The sequence below is a fragment of the Anser anser genome (assembly GCF_964211835.1).
Source record: "Anser anser genome assembly, contig: HAP1_SCAFFOLD_32, whole genome shotgun sequence".
Taxonomy (NCBI): domain Eukaryota; kingdom Metazoa; phylum Chordata; class Aves; order Anseriformes; family Anatidae; genus Anser; species Anser anser.
In genome coordinates, this window is record NW_028154148.1 from 4,183,648 (window position 1) to 4,200,468 (window position 16,821).

A 16,821-nucleotide genomic window follows, 5' to 3' on the forward strand; every position below is an offset into this window, starting at 1 on the left:
AAGGGAGGCATTTCCACCTGCACTTGGAGCTGGTGCCCTCTCCTCCCAGCACATCCCAGGTGATTTTTCAGCACAACCTCTGAAAGCCATCCCCCAGCTGAGTGCTGCAAGCAGCCAGCAGCTGGGCACCAGGGGATGGACAGAGCAGCCCTCCTGGATGTGACCTCTGGCTGAGGTTTGCAAACTCAACAACAGGTACCACTGCAGTGGAGAAGAGGTGGCCCATGGGGAGCTGAAGGGCAGAGGTGGCTGCTGTGTACAGGACACTCAGCAAGCACACAGCAGGGCTTCAGCCCGGGAGAGAGACAAAGGTCACCTGGAAAGAAAGGCAATATGGAGGCTTTTATGAGGAATGATATGAGTATAGCTAAAAGAAATTTCCCCTACAGTCTATATTTTTTCTTCTTTTCAGTCTCCCTGATGAAGGGCAGGAAATGGCCAACAGCAGCTCTGTGAGCGAGTTCCTCCTGCTGGCATTCGCAGACACGCGGGACCTGCAGCTCCTGCACTTCGGGCTCTTCCTGGGCATCTACCTGGCTGCCCTCCTGGGCAACGGCCTCATCCTCACCGCCGTAGCCTGCGACCACCGCCTCCACACCCCCATGTACTTCTTCCTCCTCAACCTCGCCCTCCTCGACCTGGGCTGCATCTCCACCACTCTCCCCAAAGCCATGGCCAATGCCCTCTGGGACACCAGGGCCATCTCCTATCAGGGATGTGCCGCACAGGTCTTTTTCTTTCTCTTCTTCATATCAGCGGAATATTATACTCTTACTGTCTTGTCCTATGACCGCTACGTTGCCATCTGCAAGCCCCTGCACTACGGGAGCCTTGTGGGCAGCAGAGCTTGTGCCCAGATGGCAGCAGCTGCCTGGGGCAGTGGCTTTCTCTATTCTGTCCTGCACACGGCCACTACCTTTTCCCTGCCCCTCTGCCAAGGCAATGCTGTGGACCAGTTCTTCTGTGAAATCCCCCAGATCCTCAAGCTCTCCTGCTCAGACGCCTACCTCAGGGAAGTTGGGCTTACTGCAATCACCTTCTGTTTAGGTGTTGGTTGTTTTGTTTTCATTGTGCTGTCCTATGTGCAGATCTTCAGGGCTGTGCTGAGGATCCCGTCTGAGCAGGGCCGGCCCAAAGCCTTCTCCACGTGCCTCCCCCACCTGGCCGTGGTCTCTATGACTGTTAGCACTGCCATGTTTGCCTACCTGAAGCCCCCCTCCATTTCTTCCCCATCCCTGGACCTGGTGGTGGCAGTTCTGTACTCGGTGGTGCCTCCAACACTGAACCCCCTCATCTACAGCATGAGGAACAAGGAGCTCAAAGATGCAGTGAGGAAAATATTTCTATAAATCCTTCTTCCTCATCAATAATGACTTCATTATTGTGATTATTACAATACCATTTTTTCATTAAACTTATTATCGAAATGTAATATGAGAAATAATCCTAAAAAGACTACCTGGTTATTTGGGAAACTGATAGACTGATTTCTTTAAGTATATTTTATTAATAATTTCACAAAATTTTATATTGATAGAAGTAATGTTATTCTTGTCCTCCTGCATACCAGGTTTTAAAATTATTTTTAATCAGGCATAGAATCGTGCAAGCATAGAATAACCTGGGCTGGAAAAGACCTGAAAGATCATTGTCCAATCGTTATCTACCTGAGTAAAGAGTCCTTCTCCATCCCTTTTATAAGACCCCTTTAAGGACTGAAAGTCTGCAGTGACATCACCCTGGAGCCTTCTCTTCTGGTAGGCTGAACAGCGCCAGCTCTCTCAGCCTTTCTTCATAGGAGAGGTGCTCCAGCACCTTTGTCCTCTTTGTGGCCTTCCTCTAGACGAGCTCTAACAGCCCACAACCTTCTTGTGCTGGGGGCCCCAACCTGGACGCAGGACTCCAAGTGGGGCCTCACAAGGGCAGAACAGAGGGGGACAATCACCTGCCTCCACCTGCTGGCCACTCCTCTCTTCATGCAGCCCAGCATAAAGTTGGCCTTCTGGACTACAAGTACTCACTGCTGGCTCATGTTGAGCATTTCATGCAGCAGAACCCCCAAGTCCTTCTCTGCAGGGCTGCTCTCAATGAGTCCTTCTCCCAGCCTATCCCCATGTCTGGGATTTCCCCAGCCCACGTGCAGCACCTTGCACTTGGACTTGTTGACCCTCCTTATGTTAACATGGGCCCAAATTTCAAGCTTGTCCAGGACCCTTTGGATGGCATCCCTTCCTCTGTTGCATCCACTACACCTCTCAGCTTGGTGTCATCTGCACACTTGCTGAGGGTGCACTCTACCCCACTGTCTGTGTCATTGATAAAGATATTAAACAGTACCGGTCCCAGGATAGGCCCCTGATGGACACCACTCATCACCAGCCTCCACTTGGACATAGAGCCGTAGACCATCGCTCTCTGGGTGTGACCTTCAAGCCCACTCCTTATCCACTCAATGCTCCACCCATCAAATGTGTATGTCTCTAATTTGGAGACCAGGATGTCGTGTGGGACCATGTCAAAGGTCTTACAGAAGTCTCAGTAGATGATGTCGGTCGGTCTTCGTTTGTCGTCTGATGTGGTCGCTCCATTGTAGAAAGCCACCAGATTGGTCCGGCACAACCTACCCTTTGGTGAAGCCATGCTGGCTGTCTCTGATCACCTCTTTCTCTTGCATGTGCCTGACACTGATTCCAGGAGGATCTTTTCCATGGTCTTGCCAGGCACTGAGGTGAGGCTCACCATTCTGTAGTTCCCTGGGTCCTCCTTTCTACCCTTCATCAAAAGGGGAGTGATGTTTCCCTTTTTCCAGTCACCAGGGACTTCACCCAACTGCCAGGACTCTTCAAATAGGATGGACAGAGGCTTGGCAACTACATCAGCCAGTTCCCTCAGGACCCTGGGATGCAAGTCATCAGGCCCCATAGACTTGTATTTGTTTAGTTTCATCAGGTGGTCTCGAACCTGCTCTTCACTTCCAGCGGGTGGGATTTTGACCCCCAGCCTCCATCTCTGGGTTCAGGGAAATGAAAGACTTGGGAAGCCTGACAGGCAGGGAAGACTGAGGAGAAGACGTTGCTGAGTCCCTCAGCCTTCTCCATGGCTGTCATTACCAGTTCACCCTTCTCATCCATCAGAGGGGGAACACTCTCCTTGGCCTTTCTTTTCTGAGCAAAGCATCTACAGAATCCCTTCCTGTTATTCCGTTCATCCCTTGACAAGCACAGTTCCATCTGCGCCTTGGCTTTCATTATTCCATCTATGCACATCCAAAACTGAAGCATGCATGAGGGCCAGGGAAAAGGAACCCTGGATCCATAGAAGCCATTTGGGAAACAAAAGTTTTATGTAGGAAGTGTGATTCTGTGGAGGTGCAGAGCTGATGGGCCCATTGTTCAGGATGATCCTAAAGACCTTTGTGTCCTTTTTGCTCCTGGAAACAGCACCACTCCTTCTCAGGAATAAAGTAGACAAAAGAGGTGAGACAGATACTCTGGGATCAAGAATGTCATCAGAAAGTTGATCCCAGTAAGATATGGGGAGGTCAGGAGCAGCCTGGACAAGAGAGATGTGAGATTTTGGGGTGGGAAGAAGAGCTTGGCCAGCAGAAATTAATGATTTCATAGAGGTAAGAGGGTTCATGTAATGTAGATGCTGTGGTAACACTGAGTTAAAACAGTCATGTATGGCCCTTACCTTACTTGAACCAGGAATTTTAATCCCTCAACCTAAATGCTACTCCAACACTCTGAGAGGAATCCATTTTCTCTCTTGCTAACCCTTATGTCTTTCGTTAACACTAACATTAAAATCTTCTCTTTAACCGTAGACATCTTGGCAGACCTAAAACACCCGTAAACTACAGAGCTTGTCCATAACTTAACCGCAGACCTGACACCACAAGCAGAACACCAAGCACTCCCATTCAAAATTTGCTTAATCTTCAACCCAGAACGTGAAAAACAGGTACCGAGGGGGCACTTTAGGCCAGCTACGTCTCTCCTAGCTCAGCTCTGCCTCAGGATCTCCTGCCCCAGCAGGAGGAATGGGACTGGGGCAGTGACTGGGAGGTCAATTCTGTCTCTGCAGCTGATAGGGCAGCAGCAGGAACGTGTCACGCAAAGGGACTGTGAGGTCCCTTGTGTCTGCAGGTGGCAGGTCAGCCTTGGCTTCTCCCTGGGATGGGCACTTTGGGGCTGCCATCTGCCAGTGGCCCTGCTAGGCCAGCAGAAGGCCCCTGCTTGGCATGCTGCCTGTGGGATCCCCTCTGCCTCCATCCCCAGGAGGACCCAGACACAAAGAAGGCCCGCAGAGGGCTTGTCCTGTCCCTTCTGCTTGAGGCCAGGACTGGACAGCAGGAGGCACAAGGCTTGGCTGTGTCTAGCCAAGAAGCTGCAAGGCCAGCAGCAGGCCCAGGCCTTGGAAGATGCTGCTGAGGTGACTTCTGTGTGCTTGGCTGACAGGCCGCAAGGAGCCTGATGGGTTGGGATGCCTGCTTCAGGAGTGGTTTCCACCCTGATGGAGCTTTCTTTGGTAGTAGGAAAGAGCAGGAGAGAAAAAAGTGCCACAGAATTCACTTTGGAATGTTGGCACTCACCATGAGGAGGAGGAAAAGTCCACGGGAACAACTGGTCTTGCTGCTAGAGCCTGAGGCAAAGAAGACATTAAGTGCCTCAGCCTTTACCTCATCTCTTGTCAAAAGGTTTCCCCCCACATCCATTAAAAGATTATGATTCTCCTTAATCCTCTTTTATTAAGGTATTTATATAAACATTTTTTATTTTCTTTGACAGTAGTAGAAAGATTGAGCTCTACCAGCGCTTTGGCCCTTCTAATTTTGACCTGCACAACCCCATAACATTCAGGACACAGCTCCAGACAAACTGACAGCATGCATGAGAAGGAAGCACAGAGGAGGTGGAACCTGGCAGCCTTCCATCCCCTGCCCTTCTGTGACTCTGTGCTGCAATTCCATTCAGCTGGTTACTCCTGTGTTATCCAAACTTTCCTGCAGCTCCTGGTGCTGCTGTCTTGTCACAGATATCACAGTCACACAAAGATTGAACTGTCTGAATCCAGACCTTAACAGCTGACAGAATGGAGCATCTGTCCAGAGAAAACTTGAGAAACTGCAGGATTTGGCCTACAGAAACCTCTGGACCTTTACAAGGAGAAGAGCCCAGTCCTGCAGCAGAGGAAGAGGAACCCCACACATCAGGGCAGACTGGGACCCTGCTGAGTGAGCAGTGCCCAGGAGGAGGAGGGCCTGGGCACCACGAGGGATGCCATACGAGCAGTGGTGCTGCTCCCCAGGAACCAGGCCAGCTTCCTACAGAGCTGCCTTACGAGGAGCATGGCCACCAAGAAGATCTTAGTTATCAGACTCAGCTCAGATCCTGTGAGATACCACACGGACAAGGGTCTACAGCCAGCAAGAAAACAGGTACAGGTCTGGAAGTCCCTAGGACAGCCTAGTGTGGAGAGCAGCAAGGGCTGTGACAAGGCTGAGAGTCCCAACAGGACCCAGGGCTTTGTGTCCATGGCTCTGGCTGTTGTCTCTGCCACTGAGGCCTCGGAGGAGGCAGCTTATCGGTAAAGCACCAGGGCCTCATTGCCTCCTCGCCCCCACCCATGAACCAGGCAGGGCTCGTACCATTCTCGTGCACTTGGCCATGCACATCCCCATCTCCTCCTGCCCCACGAAGAGCCCTGAGCAGTGTGTGAAGGGAAAGGATCTCCCTTTGCAGGGGCTGGGGGTCAAGGCCTGGCCCTTGTGCTTGATGAAATTCATCCAGTTTGCAAAAGGGACATCAGGGTCACCTTCACACTGCCTTTGTCTCCTTGTCCTCATTGCCTCCAATGCTCTGCTCTAACGAGCTCCAAGGGAGGCTGTGTCAGTGCTGGCCCTCAGGGGGACACTGCAGGAAACTTGCCTCTGACTTGGACTTGTTGAGAGATGTCTTCAATTGTCTCTCAGTGCCTGAGGTTCGTGGGCTCCTCAGCAAAGCCCGCCGAGGGCGGATTCCAATGCCTTGGGCTGGGCGTCTGGTGCTGAGCTGGGCCGGGCTCGTGGGACAGAGAGAGCTCGTGGCAAGAGGGCCCTGGTGCAGAGAGACAGCTGTGGCCAGGAGCAGCTCCTGTGCACAGCGCAGCAGGGCTGGGGGCTCTGACCGCAGCTGTAAGGGGGAGAGGAGAGAAGGAGAGAGGGCTTGGAGGCAGTTGGCAGTGGGAGGATGCTGAGAGCTGCCTGCAGGAGAAACCTGCACAGCCCTTGACAAGGTACGTCTCTGGCTGCAGGGCTATGCGGCTGCACGTCCTGGAAGGGTCTCCTGCTGGGTCTTGTTGCTGGGAGGGCAGTGGGCAATGCAGTAAGCTTTGGGAGTCCTGCTGGATGGTACTGCGAGGTGAGGAAGTCTGGCAGAAGCCCCTCGGAGTGCCCTAAGCCAGGTGCCCCCGGTCAGACCAGAACACCCTGCCCTGCCTGGCCAGGCCGGGCTCTCTGCCAGCTGCCCCGGAGCTCATGCAGCCATGGAAAGAAGAGAAGCTCCCAAGCTCCACCTGGCTTGCTGTGGCCCTTCTTCCTCAGCAGCATTCTCCTGTTCCTTCTTCGGGAAACACCTGAATGGGATGACAGTGCAGCTCAGAGAGGGGTGACACAAGGCAGCTGAGAACAGGACTGGTGGACAGAAGGGCTCTTCTCAGTCTTCATAATGGACACTCCCATAAAATATCAGCAGGAGTGTACAGGAAATGTGAGGGCATTCAACCATCCAATACCTATCCTAAGCATTACGGGGGCTACTGAGATAAAATGAAGCAAAATGAACAGCTCAGGTCTGCGTTCAGATGAGTTGTTTGCAACAACCGACAAGTCGAATGGAGTTGATTTTCCCCCATGTTCCTGCCTCCCTCCTGCTGCACAGCAGGAAGGACTCCTCTGGAGCCCACAGCAGCCCCTGCTCCCAGTACCACTCTCAGCCAGCACCCGCTGCAGCTAAAGCAGGAGAGTTGCAGAAAGCTTCTCCTGCAGAGATAGAGGCTCAGCCTGGGGAGTACTCCAAAGCTGACAATAGGTTTTCCTCAGGGAAGCCTCTTCTAACATTGTTCTGCCTTCTTTCTCCAACAGAAAGCTGTGTCCAAAGACAGCAAATGCCCAACAGCAGCTCTGTGAGCGAGTTCCTCCTGCTGGCATTCGCAGACACGCGGGAGCTGCAGCTCCTGCACTTCGGGCTCTTCCTGGGCATCTACCTGGCTGCCCTCCTGGGCAACGGCCTCATCCTCACCGCCGTAGCCTGCGACCACCGCCTCCACACCCCCATGTACTTCTTCCTCCTCAACCTCGCCCTCCTCGACCTGAGCTGCATCTCCACCACTCTCCCCAAAGCCATGGCCAATGCCCTCTGGGACACCAGGGCCATCTCCTATCAAGGGTGTGCTGCACAGGTCTTTTTCTTTGCCTTTTTGATTGGAGCAGAATTTTATGTTCTCACAGTCATGTCCTACGACCGCTACGTTGCCATCTGCAAGCCCCTGCACTACGGGAGCCTCGTGGGCAGCAGAGCTTGTGCCCAGATGGCAGCAGCTGCCTGGGGCAGTGGCTTTCTCAATGCTGTCCTGCACACGGCCACTACCTTTTCCCTGCGCCTCTGCCAAGGCAATGCTGTGGACCAGTTCTTCTGTGAAATCCCCCAGATCCTCAAGCTCTCCTGCTCAGGTTCAGACTACCTAAAGGAACTTAGACTTCTGGTGGTTAGTGCATGTTTAGCATTTGGCTGTTTTGTTTTCATTGTGGTGTCCTATGTGCAGATCTTCAGGGCCGTGCTGAGGATGCCCTCTGAGCAGGGCCGGCACAAAGCCTTTTCAATATGCCTCCCTCACCTGGCTGTGGTCTCCCTGTTTGTCAGAACTGCCATGTTTGGCTACCTAAAGCCCCCCTCCATCTCCTCCCCATCCTTGGACCTGGTGTTTGCATTTTTGTACTCGGTGGTGCCTCCAGCAGTGAACCCCCTCATCTACAGCATGAGGAAGCAGGAGCTGAAAGCCACACTGAAGAAACTGATTCTAGTTGTAGTATTTACTTAGTCAGGAACTGTCTATCTCTCTTTTCTAGTTTAACTCAAGTTAATCTCAGGCAAGTTGTGACCTTTAGGTGTAGCATTTGTCCTGGTTTCAGTTAGGACAGAGTTAATTTTCCTCCTAGTAGCTGGTATAGAATCATAGAATCATAGAATATCCTGAGTTGGAAGGGACCCTTAAGGATCATCAAGTCCAACTCTTGACACCGCACAGGTCTACCCAAAAGTTCAGACCATGTGACTAAGTGCACAGTCCAATCTCTTCTTAAATTCAGACAGGCTCGGTGCAGTGACCACTTCCCTGGGGAGCCTGTTCCAGTGTGCAACCACCCTCTCTGTGAAGAACCCCCTCCTGATGTCGAGCCTAAATTTCCCCTGCCTCAGCTTAACCCCGTTCCCGCGGGTCCTGTCACTGGTGTTAATGGAGAAAAGGTCTCCTGCCTCCCGACACCCCCTTACGAGGAAGTTGTAGACTGTGATGAGGTCTCCCCTCAGCCTCCTCTTCTCCAGGCTGAACAGGCCCAGTGACCTCAGCCGTTCCTCGTACGTCTTCCCCTCCAGGCCTTTCACCATCTTCGTAGCCCTCCTCTGTACACTCTCCAACAGTTTCATGTCCTTTTTATACTGTGGTGCCCAGAACTGCACACAGTACTCGAGGTGAGGCCGCACCAGCGCAGAGTAGAGCGGGACAATCACCTCCCTTGACCTGCTAGCGATGCCGTGCTTGATGCACCCCAGGACACGGTTGGCCCTCCTGGCCACCAGGGCACACTGCTGGCTCATATTCAACTTGCTGTCTACCACGACCCCCAGATCCCTCTCCTCTAGGCTGCTCTCCAGTGTCTCATTGCCCAGTCTGTACGTGCAGCCAGGGTTTCCCCGTCCCAGGTGCAGGACCCGGCACTTGCTCTTATTGAACTTCATGCGGTTGGTGATCGCCCAGCTCTCCAACCTATCCAGATCCCTCTGCAAGGCCTTTCCACCCTCATTCGAGCCCACAACTCCTCCAAGTTTGGTGTCATCAGCAAACTTGCTCAAAATACCTTCTATTCCTACATCCAGATCGTTTATAAAAATATTGAAAAGTACCGGCCCTAAAATGGAGCCTTGAGGGACCCCACTGGTGACCGCCCGCCAGCCTGACGCAGCCCCATTTACCATAACCCTTTGGGCCCTGCCCGTTAGCCAATTGCTCACCCATCGTATGATGTTTTTATTTAGCTGTATGGTGGACATTTTGTCCAGTAGGATCCTATGGGAAACCGTGTCAAAAGACTTGCTGAAGTCCAAAAAAATCACATCAGCTGGTTTCCCTTGGTCCATCATACGGGTGATCTTATCATAAAAGGAAATCAGGTTAGTTAGGCAGGACCTGCCCTTCACAAACCCATGCTGGCTGGGACCAATGACTGCTTTGTCCCCCAGGTGAGCCTCAATAAGTTCGAGAACCATCTTCTCCATGATTTTACCAGGCACTGACGTGAGACTGACAGGCCTGTAATTGCTAGGGTCTTCTTTCTGACCCTTCTTGTAAATCGGCACAACATTTGCCAGCTTCCAGTCTACCGGGACCTCTCCAAATTCCCAGGATCGTTGAAAAATAATTGAGAGAGGTTCCGCGATGACGTCCGCCAGCTCTTTCAGCACCCGGGAATGAATCCCATCCGGACCCATGGACTTGTAGGGATCCAGGTGGAGTAGCAAATCCCGCACACGTTCAGGGTCGGTTGGGAGTTTGTCATCCCCACCGTCCCGGTCCTCCAGCTCAGGGCACCCTGGGTCCCGAAGCCCATCATCGGCATTGAAGACAGAGGCAAAGAAGGCGTTAAGCGTCTCTGCTTTGCCTATGTCATTGTATGGTGCTGTGTTTGGGATTTAGGATGAAAATAATGTTGATATCACACTGATGTTTTAATTGTTGCAGAGCAGTGCTTACACCAAGCCAAGGACTGTTCAGCTTCTCGCTCTGTCCTGCCAGTGGGCAGGCTGGGGGTGCAGCAGGAGCTGGGAGGGGACAGACCCAGGACAGCTGACCCCAACTGGCCACAGGGGTATTCCATACCATCTGGTGTCATGCTGAACAATATATAGGGGTGGCTGGCCGCGGATGGGGGGGCCGGCTGCTCCGGGATAGGCTGGGCGTCGGTCAGCGGGTGGTGAGCAATTGCATTGTGCATCACCTGTTTGTACACATTATTACTATTATTATTATTATTATTATTATTATTATCATCCTTTATTTTCTGTCCTAATAAACCCTTTCTATTTATCTCAACCCACAAGTTTTCATTTCTTTCTAATTCTCTCCCCCCATCGTAGAGACGGAGGGGGAAGGGTGAGCGAACCTCTGCAATGATTTTGTAGAGGTAAGAGGCTTCAGGTAATTTTGATGCTGCTTTAACACTGAATTGAAACATTGATGTAAGGCCGTTACCCAATTTTAAAGAGTAACCTAAATCCCTAAACCTAAATGCTACTCCAACACCCTGACAGGAATCCACTAGTCTAATGCTTGAACTCAAAGTATTCCATGAAGCAAAACTCAGCCCATAGCCCATTCCCTTGCCTTTCCTCTTGCGCTCACCCTAATCCCTACCTTCAACACTAGCATTAAAATCCTCTATTAAACCTAGACTTCTAGGCAGACATAGAACAAAAAACTATTCCACAAAGCTTGCCCATTACCTAACCAAAGACGTGATACCCTAAGCCGACCACCACATTTGCTAAATTTCTAACCCAGAAAAGTGAGCCCTAGTCCCAAAGAGACTAGAGAGGTGAGCTCTGCCTCAGGATCTCCTGCCCCAGCAGGAGGAATGGGACTGGGGCAGTGACTGGGAGGTCACTTCTGTCTCTGCAGCTGATAGGGCAGCAGCAGGAACGTGTCACGCAAAGGGACTGTGAGGTCCCTTGTGTCTGGAGGTGGCAGCTCACCCTTGGCTTCTCCCTGGGATCGGCACTTTGGGGCTGCCATCTGCCAGTGGCCCTGCTAGGCCAGCAGAAGGCCCCTGCTTGGCATGCTGCCTGTGGGATCCCCTCTGCCTCCATGCCCAGGAGGACCCAGACAGAAAGAAGGCCCGCAGAGGGCTTGTCCTGTCCCTTCTGCTTGAGGCCAGGACTGGACAGCAGGAGGCCCAAGGCTTGGCTGTGTCTAGCCAAGAAGCTGCAAGGCCAGCAGCAGGCCCAGGCCTTGGAAGATGCTGCTGAGGTGACTTCTGTGTGCTTGGCTGACAGGCCGCAAGGAGCCTGATGGGTTGGGATGCCTGCTTCAGGAGTGGTTTCCACCCTGATGGAGCTTTCTTTGGTAGTAGAAAAGAGCAGGAGAGAAAAAACTGCCACAAGGTGCACCTTGGAAGGGTGGCACTGGCCACAAGGAGGAAGAAATGTCCCTCTAAGGGTCTTGCTGTGGTGACAAAGGTCACCCAAAGAGTGTCTGTGATCACACCATGGCTTTGTCTGTCAAGGAACAGCTGAATAAGGTTGAAGAGACATGGGTGAGATGATTGAATTGCCGGGATGAGAGCAAGGTGGTGGACAGAGATGGGTGTCTGCAGACTTCAAGGAAATAGGGCAAAGTGTGCCACAGCATAGGAAAGCCTGCAGAGCAGAAGGCAGAGGGTGCTGGCAGGAATGGAAGGCCCCAACAGCCCTGACATTTTTGTCCCTTTGGCTAGAGCTTCTTAGGACACGAGACATAGTCATTGCAATGGGGCCTCACTGCTTCCTTGATACCCTGTGCAGGGGTGGGGAGGTGTCCTAATGAAGTTCTTCTCATGGCATCACACTGCCCACCACATCAGACAGACCCCAAGAAGAGCCCTGAGCCAGACGGGGGGGTGCAGGATCTCCCCTCCCAGGGGCTGGGGTCAGGCCTTGGCCCTTCTGCTTCACCAAAACCAACCAAGACTTTTCTCAGCACAGCGCTTTGCTTGTCTGCTATCATGGCCTCCAATTATGTGTCCTAACAGGTCCCTGGGGAGGCTTTGTTAGGAACAGCCCTCAGTGGGGCCCATTAATACTCCAAGTCACTTCAACTTTTCCTTCTGACTTTACCTTCTCAAGCGGTTACATCATTCTCCTCTCAGTACCTGAGCTTCATAGACTGAGCACCAAAATACACCATGGAACTCATTAAAATGCAGAATGTCCTAAGCAGCCATATCTCTCCCATAATTTTCTTCAAGTCTTCAAGACTTGTAGAGCTAATTGGAGAGCTTTCATGGTGTAGTTAAGGAGGAAGATTTTGAGAAGCACCTGAAAAAAATCTTTTCTCATCTTAAAGGATGCGTTTAGTTGAATTTCTGTTTGGAGCATTATTCTCTAACTGATATTGATCCAGGGTGTCTCCTTTGGAGACCTGCATAGGGAGGAAAAGCAGACTCTTGAGCTCTGACACTGCATGGAGAACCTTGCTCCTCAGCACCCCAGCCCTGACATTTCTCTCTTTGGCGCTTGCATCACTTTTCCTTCCACCAGACTTCGGCCCAGAAGTCTGCAGCTGGATGTTACAGCTCCTTTGCACCAGCTCCCTCCTGCTTGCCTTAGAGACCTGGATGCACACAGGCGCAGAAGGGTTTCTCCTTATTTCAAACCAAACAACAGGAAAACATGCAGCAATCTTCCAAAAGCAAAGCAAGCTCCTCATCCTGTATGCCTCCTCTGAGGTTTATGTTCCCAAAAGCATGACTGGACCAGAAGTCTTCTATACTGATAGACCGGAAATTATTAGTTAAGATTAGAACTAATCCATATGATATTAAATCAATGATAAATGATGATGAGCTTTCTAAGGACACAGTTAGACAGACTGCAGGTAGATGGGCAAGCTTCAACTCCCTGAAGCTCAAAGCAGCACCTGGGTTGGTGAGGGCGGTCTGAGTGATCCAGGAGGAAGGGGAGGGCAAGCCAGGAGAACCATGGGAAGTGCATAGGTCCAGACAGGCAGCTGGAAAGGGGACATTCAACACGGACTGTTTAATCAAGCTGGGTGGATGTACCTGGAAGGTGAGGGAGCACACCATGATAGAGAAAGCGATGACAATGCAAGTACAGGTGAACACCAGTATTTCTTTTTCTGTGATGAAAATACATCCTGAAATGCCTATTTCTTCATGAGAGAAACTACACTGTGCAACAGTTTACGGAAGGGATTGAGTCAATGGAGGGAATGAGTCGTTGCTTTATGACTTAGGTACTGAAGAAAATACTGGGTACTGAGGCAGAGCTTTGCTGTCTGACCATAAGCAACCAGTGCCAAGGTCTTCAGAGTAGTTTACTGACATTTGAAATATTTCCTTGAAATCCCATTTTCTGGTTATGCTTTCAATGAAATCATTAGGCCTCCAGAGGCTCTGGTGCATTTAGAGTAATTCCCTGGAATGGAAGCAGTCTGAAAGGACCTGCAGGAGGCCAGAGCCTGTTGGTGGATAAGGTGGAGACAGGTGATGTTTCCCGGGCACCTCCACTGCCAGCAGTGGTCATTGTCCCTGTAACTGCAGCCCAGCCCAGCACAGGAAACCCCTTCAAGGCAAATTCCTTCTTCGGCCGTTTCTTGGGATAGACCTAAATTTGAAATGGCTTTTGGGATCCCAAGTCACTCTCCCTCCTTCCCAGGAGACACCTAAACATCCATTTACCATCCTAGGTCATCTGTGGAAAACTGAGGCTGAAAGACTCAAGAGCAGGACACTTCAAATGCCTGAGAAGGAACCCATCAGCTTGCCCCACTTTGGGGAATCATCCCCTTCCAACTAGGGATATGAAAGAGAAAAATGTGAAATGACCCGTCAGATCAATACGCAGTGTAAGGGAAAGTCACACATATTGTGCTGGAGTGTCAGAAGGCAAAAAGCACTGCACTGTGCCTCAGAATAATCAAGGAGACCTAATCCCGTTCATCTGTGAGATAAAGCAGAGTGAAGGACGTTGTGTCCCAACATGAAGAAGGATGTACATCACTGGTGAAGGAGCTGTCTTTTTGTGCCATCACCAATGCAAATTACAAAAGAACTACATCAAATAAAGGTAAGCTGTCCCACCCTGGCCCTGTCACACCACGGGGCAGCGGAGGGACCTTTTTCAGTTTCAGCCTCTTCTTCAGAGAGGCTTTGCCCTCTCCCTGCGCACCACGGGGCAGAGCCTGGCCCTGGACTCTCCACAACCACCGTGCAGGTCGTGGCAGGCTGCGGTGAGGGGACGAATGCCCTCGGCCCCCTTCCTGTTCTGCCCAGGCCAGCAAGGGCCCCGAGCGGCCTCGTGTCCCCTGCCCCTGCAGCTCGGGGCTCCCTTCCCCAGCCCTGGCTCTGCAGCACCAAGCCCTGCTGGGAGCCCTCCCCTGCATGCTGCCACCGCTCCCTGACGCTGCTGCTGCCCTCTGCCGGGCACTGCCCAGCCCAGCCCAGCCCCTGCCCACCTCTCCCCACCTCCCGGACCTCTCCCCAGCCCAGCAGCCCAGGCTGGGCTGGCCCCAGGGCAGTGCCCACCGCAGGCTGCTGCAGGGCTCTGGGCACGGCCAGCACAGCCCCAGCCCCTCGCAAGGCACCGCAGCTGCTGGCACAAAGGCGGCTCTGGGCCTCCCCAGCAGCCCCCGCGCTGGGGCCAGCCACGGCTCAGGAGATGGAGGGCCGTGAAGCTGCAGGAGCCCTGCTCTCCTGCCTGGGACATCCCCAGCACAGAGTGCCTGTGCCCCGCAGGGCCAGCCCCGCTCCCCAGGCCAGCACAAGAGGCCTGGCCCAGGCACAGAGCACCTCCAGATTCCTCTCCATGAAGCTCCAGATTGCCCCACTGAGCAGTGATGGGCAGCCCCAAGGGCCACCAGGACTGTTCCTAAATGTGACAGTGGGGATTTTGGTCCTGAGCCCCTTCTCCGTTGAGAGAATGAGATGGGATCTGAGAGCTTTGAATATCTCATGGCTTCTTTATTGTCTTTACCTACACAGGCAATTTGGTTCTTACAGTACAGTAGATGACTGGATAAAAATAAAAATTAAAAGCTAGAAGGATAAGAAGAAATTTCCTTAAATTAAAATATTATTATCACATATTTTAAAAAATAAGGCTATACAATTTCAGAAAACATTTTGTGAGAAATTCTCTCAGTGCTGTTAGGATGGTGAGGATATTACTGATGCTTCAGGAGTATCTATGAAAGTAATTTCCTTAGTGCATTTCTCAGCTCCTGGTTCCTCATGCTGTAGATGAGGGGGTTCACTGCTGGAGGCATCACTGAGTACAGAAATGACAACACCAGGTCCAGGGATGGGGAAGAAATGGAGGGGGGCTTCAGGTAGGCAAACATGGCAGTGCTGACAAACAGGGAGACCACGGCCAGGTGAGGGAGGCACATGGAAAAGGCTTTGTGCCGGCCCTGCTCAGAGGGGATCCTCAGCACCTTCCTGAAGATCTGAATATAGGACAACACAAGGAAAATAAAACAGCCAAATGCTAAAGAAAAACTAAATACAAGTGCCCCAACTTCCCTGCGGTAGGTGTCTGAGCAGGAGAGCTTGAGGATCTGGGGGATTTCACAGAAGAACTGGTCCACAGCATTGCCTTGGCAGAGGGGCAGGGAAAAGGTAGTGGCCGTGTGCAGGACAGCATTGAGAAAGGCACTGCCCCAGGCAGCTGCTGCCATCTGGGCACAAGCTCTGCTGCCCACGAGGCTCCCGTAGTGCAGGGGCTTGCAGATGGCAACGTAGCGGTCGTAGGACATGATGGTGAGAAGGGAATACTCTGCTGATATGAAGAAGAGAAAGAAAAAGACCTGTGCAGCACACCCCTGATAGGAGATGGCCCTGGTGTCCCAGAGGGCATTGGCCATGGCTTTGGGGAGGGTGGTGGAGATGCAGCCCAGGTCGAGGAGGGCGAGGTTGAGGAGGAAGAAGTACATGGGGGTGTGGAGGCGGTGGTCGCAGGCTACGGCGGTGAGGATGAGGCCGTTGCCCAGGAGGGCAGCCAGGTAGATGCCCAGGAAGAGCCCGAAGTGCAGGAGCTGCAGCTCCCGCGTGTCTGCGAATGCCAGCAGGAGGAACTCAGTGATGGCACTTCTATTGGACATCTGCTTGTTTTGGGATGTGGTCCTGCACAAGGAAGAGAAAGAACAGTAATAATGTACAACAGACTTACCAGAAGAAAACTCATCCCATTTCTCATTTAATATTGCCAAAAACATTGTCCACTTCCAGGAAGACATTTGGCGGGTCCCTTTCATAAGTTCTTCCTGATGCTGCCTGAGAGTATCCCTGGGAGCAGGGGACTCCTCTGTGGGCAATGGAAGAGTCAGTTATGCCCTATAGGCAGAGGTAAAGAGGAACATGGGGTTATCTCAGATTCACTTCAGGCCTGATATCAAAGAACTTTGCCCCAGTGTTGCTCCCAGGTCACCCAACTGCAGAGCAGATATATATATATGGATTTTTTTTTTTCATTTTCCTTTCATGGGGTCATATTGTGTCTTGTTGCCACCCCACCACACCTGATGAGTTTTTCTAAAACAGAAATCCTGGGCATTTCTCCTGCACTTGAAGAGAAACTTTGTGGATCCTCAGAGAAAAAGGGACTGGCCATATAGTGCAGAGTGTCCTTTAGTGAGGACAGGCAATCTGTCCATCAGTGCTGGTCTCAGCTGCCCTGTGAGAGCTGCAGGAAAGCTGTACTCAGTTGTTCAAATGAAAAGAACCAGGACACTGCTGAAAGCAGAGGAATCCAGGCTCCAAGTGCCCATCTCCAGACCCCTCACCCTGTGCCCGTA

The 16,821-nt window shown here is 52.0% G+C and overlaps 3 protein-coding genes across 3 annotated transcripts; 2 read left to right on the forward strand and 1 right to left on the reverse strand.

Annotated features, from left to right (window-relative positions):
- Window positions 1–329: 329 nt before the first annotated feature.
- LOC310890665 (olfactory receptor 14C36-like) lies at window positions 330–1,856 on the forward strand. The gene has a single exon (XM_083852976.1). It carries the CDS (start codon window positions 435–437, stop codon window positions 1,347–1,349), a length of 915 nt encoding a protein of 304 aa, XP_083709102.1. The 5' UTR covers window positions 330–434; the 3' UTR covers window positions 1,350–1,856.
- A 4,801-nt stretch (window positions 1,857–6,657) lies between these two features.
- Window positions 6,658–8,079, forward strand: LOC310890572 (olfactory receptor 14J1-like; the record flags this gene model as incomplete). Its single annotated transcript, XM_083852892.1, has 1 exon — window positions 6,658–8,079. Exon 1 carries the CDS (start codon window positions 6,844–6,846, stop codon window positions 8,077–8,079), a length of 1,236 nt encoding a protein of 411 aa, XP_083709018.1. The 5' UTR covers window positions 6,658–6,843.
- A 4,867-nt stretch (window positions 8,080–12,946) lies between these two features.
- Window positions 12,947–16,821, reverse strand: LOC310890619 (olfactory receptor 14C36-like). Its single transcript, XM_083852931.1, has one exon. The coding sequence runs from the start codon at window positions 16,279–16,281 to the stop codon at window positions 15,214–15,216; it is 1,068 nt and encodes a 355-aa protein (XP_083709057.1). The 5' UTR covers window positions 16,282–16,821; the 3' UTR covers window positions 12,947–15,213.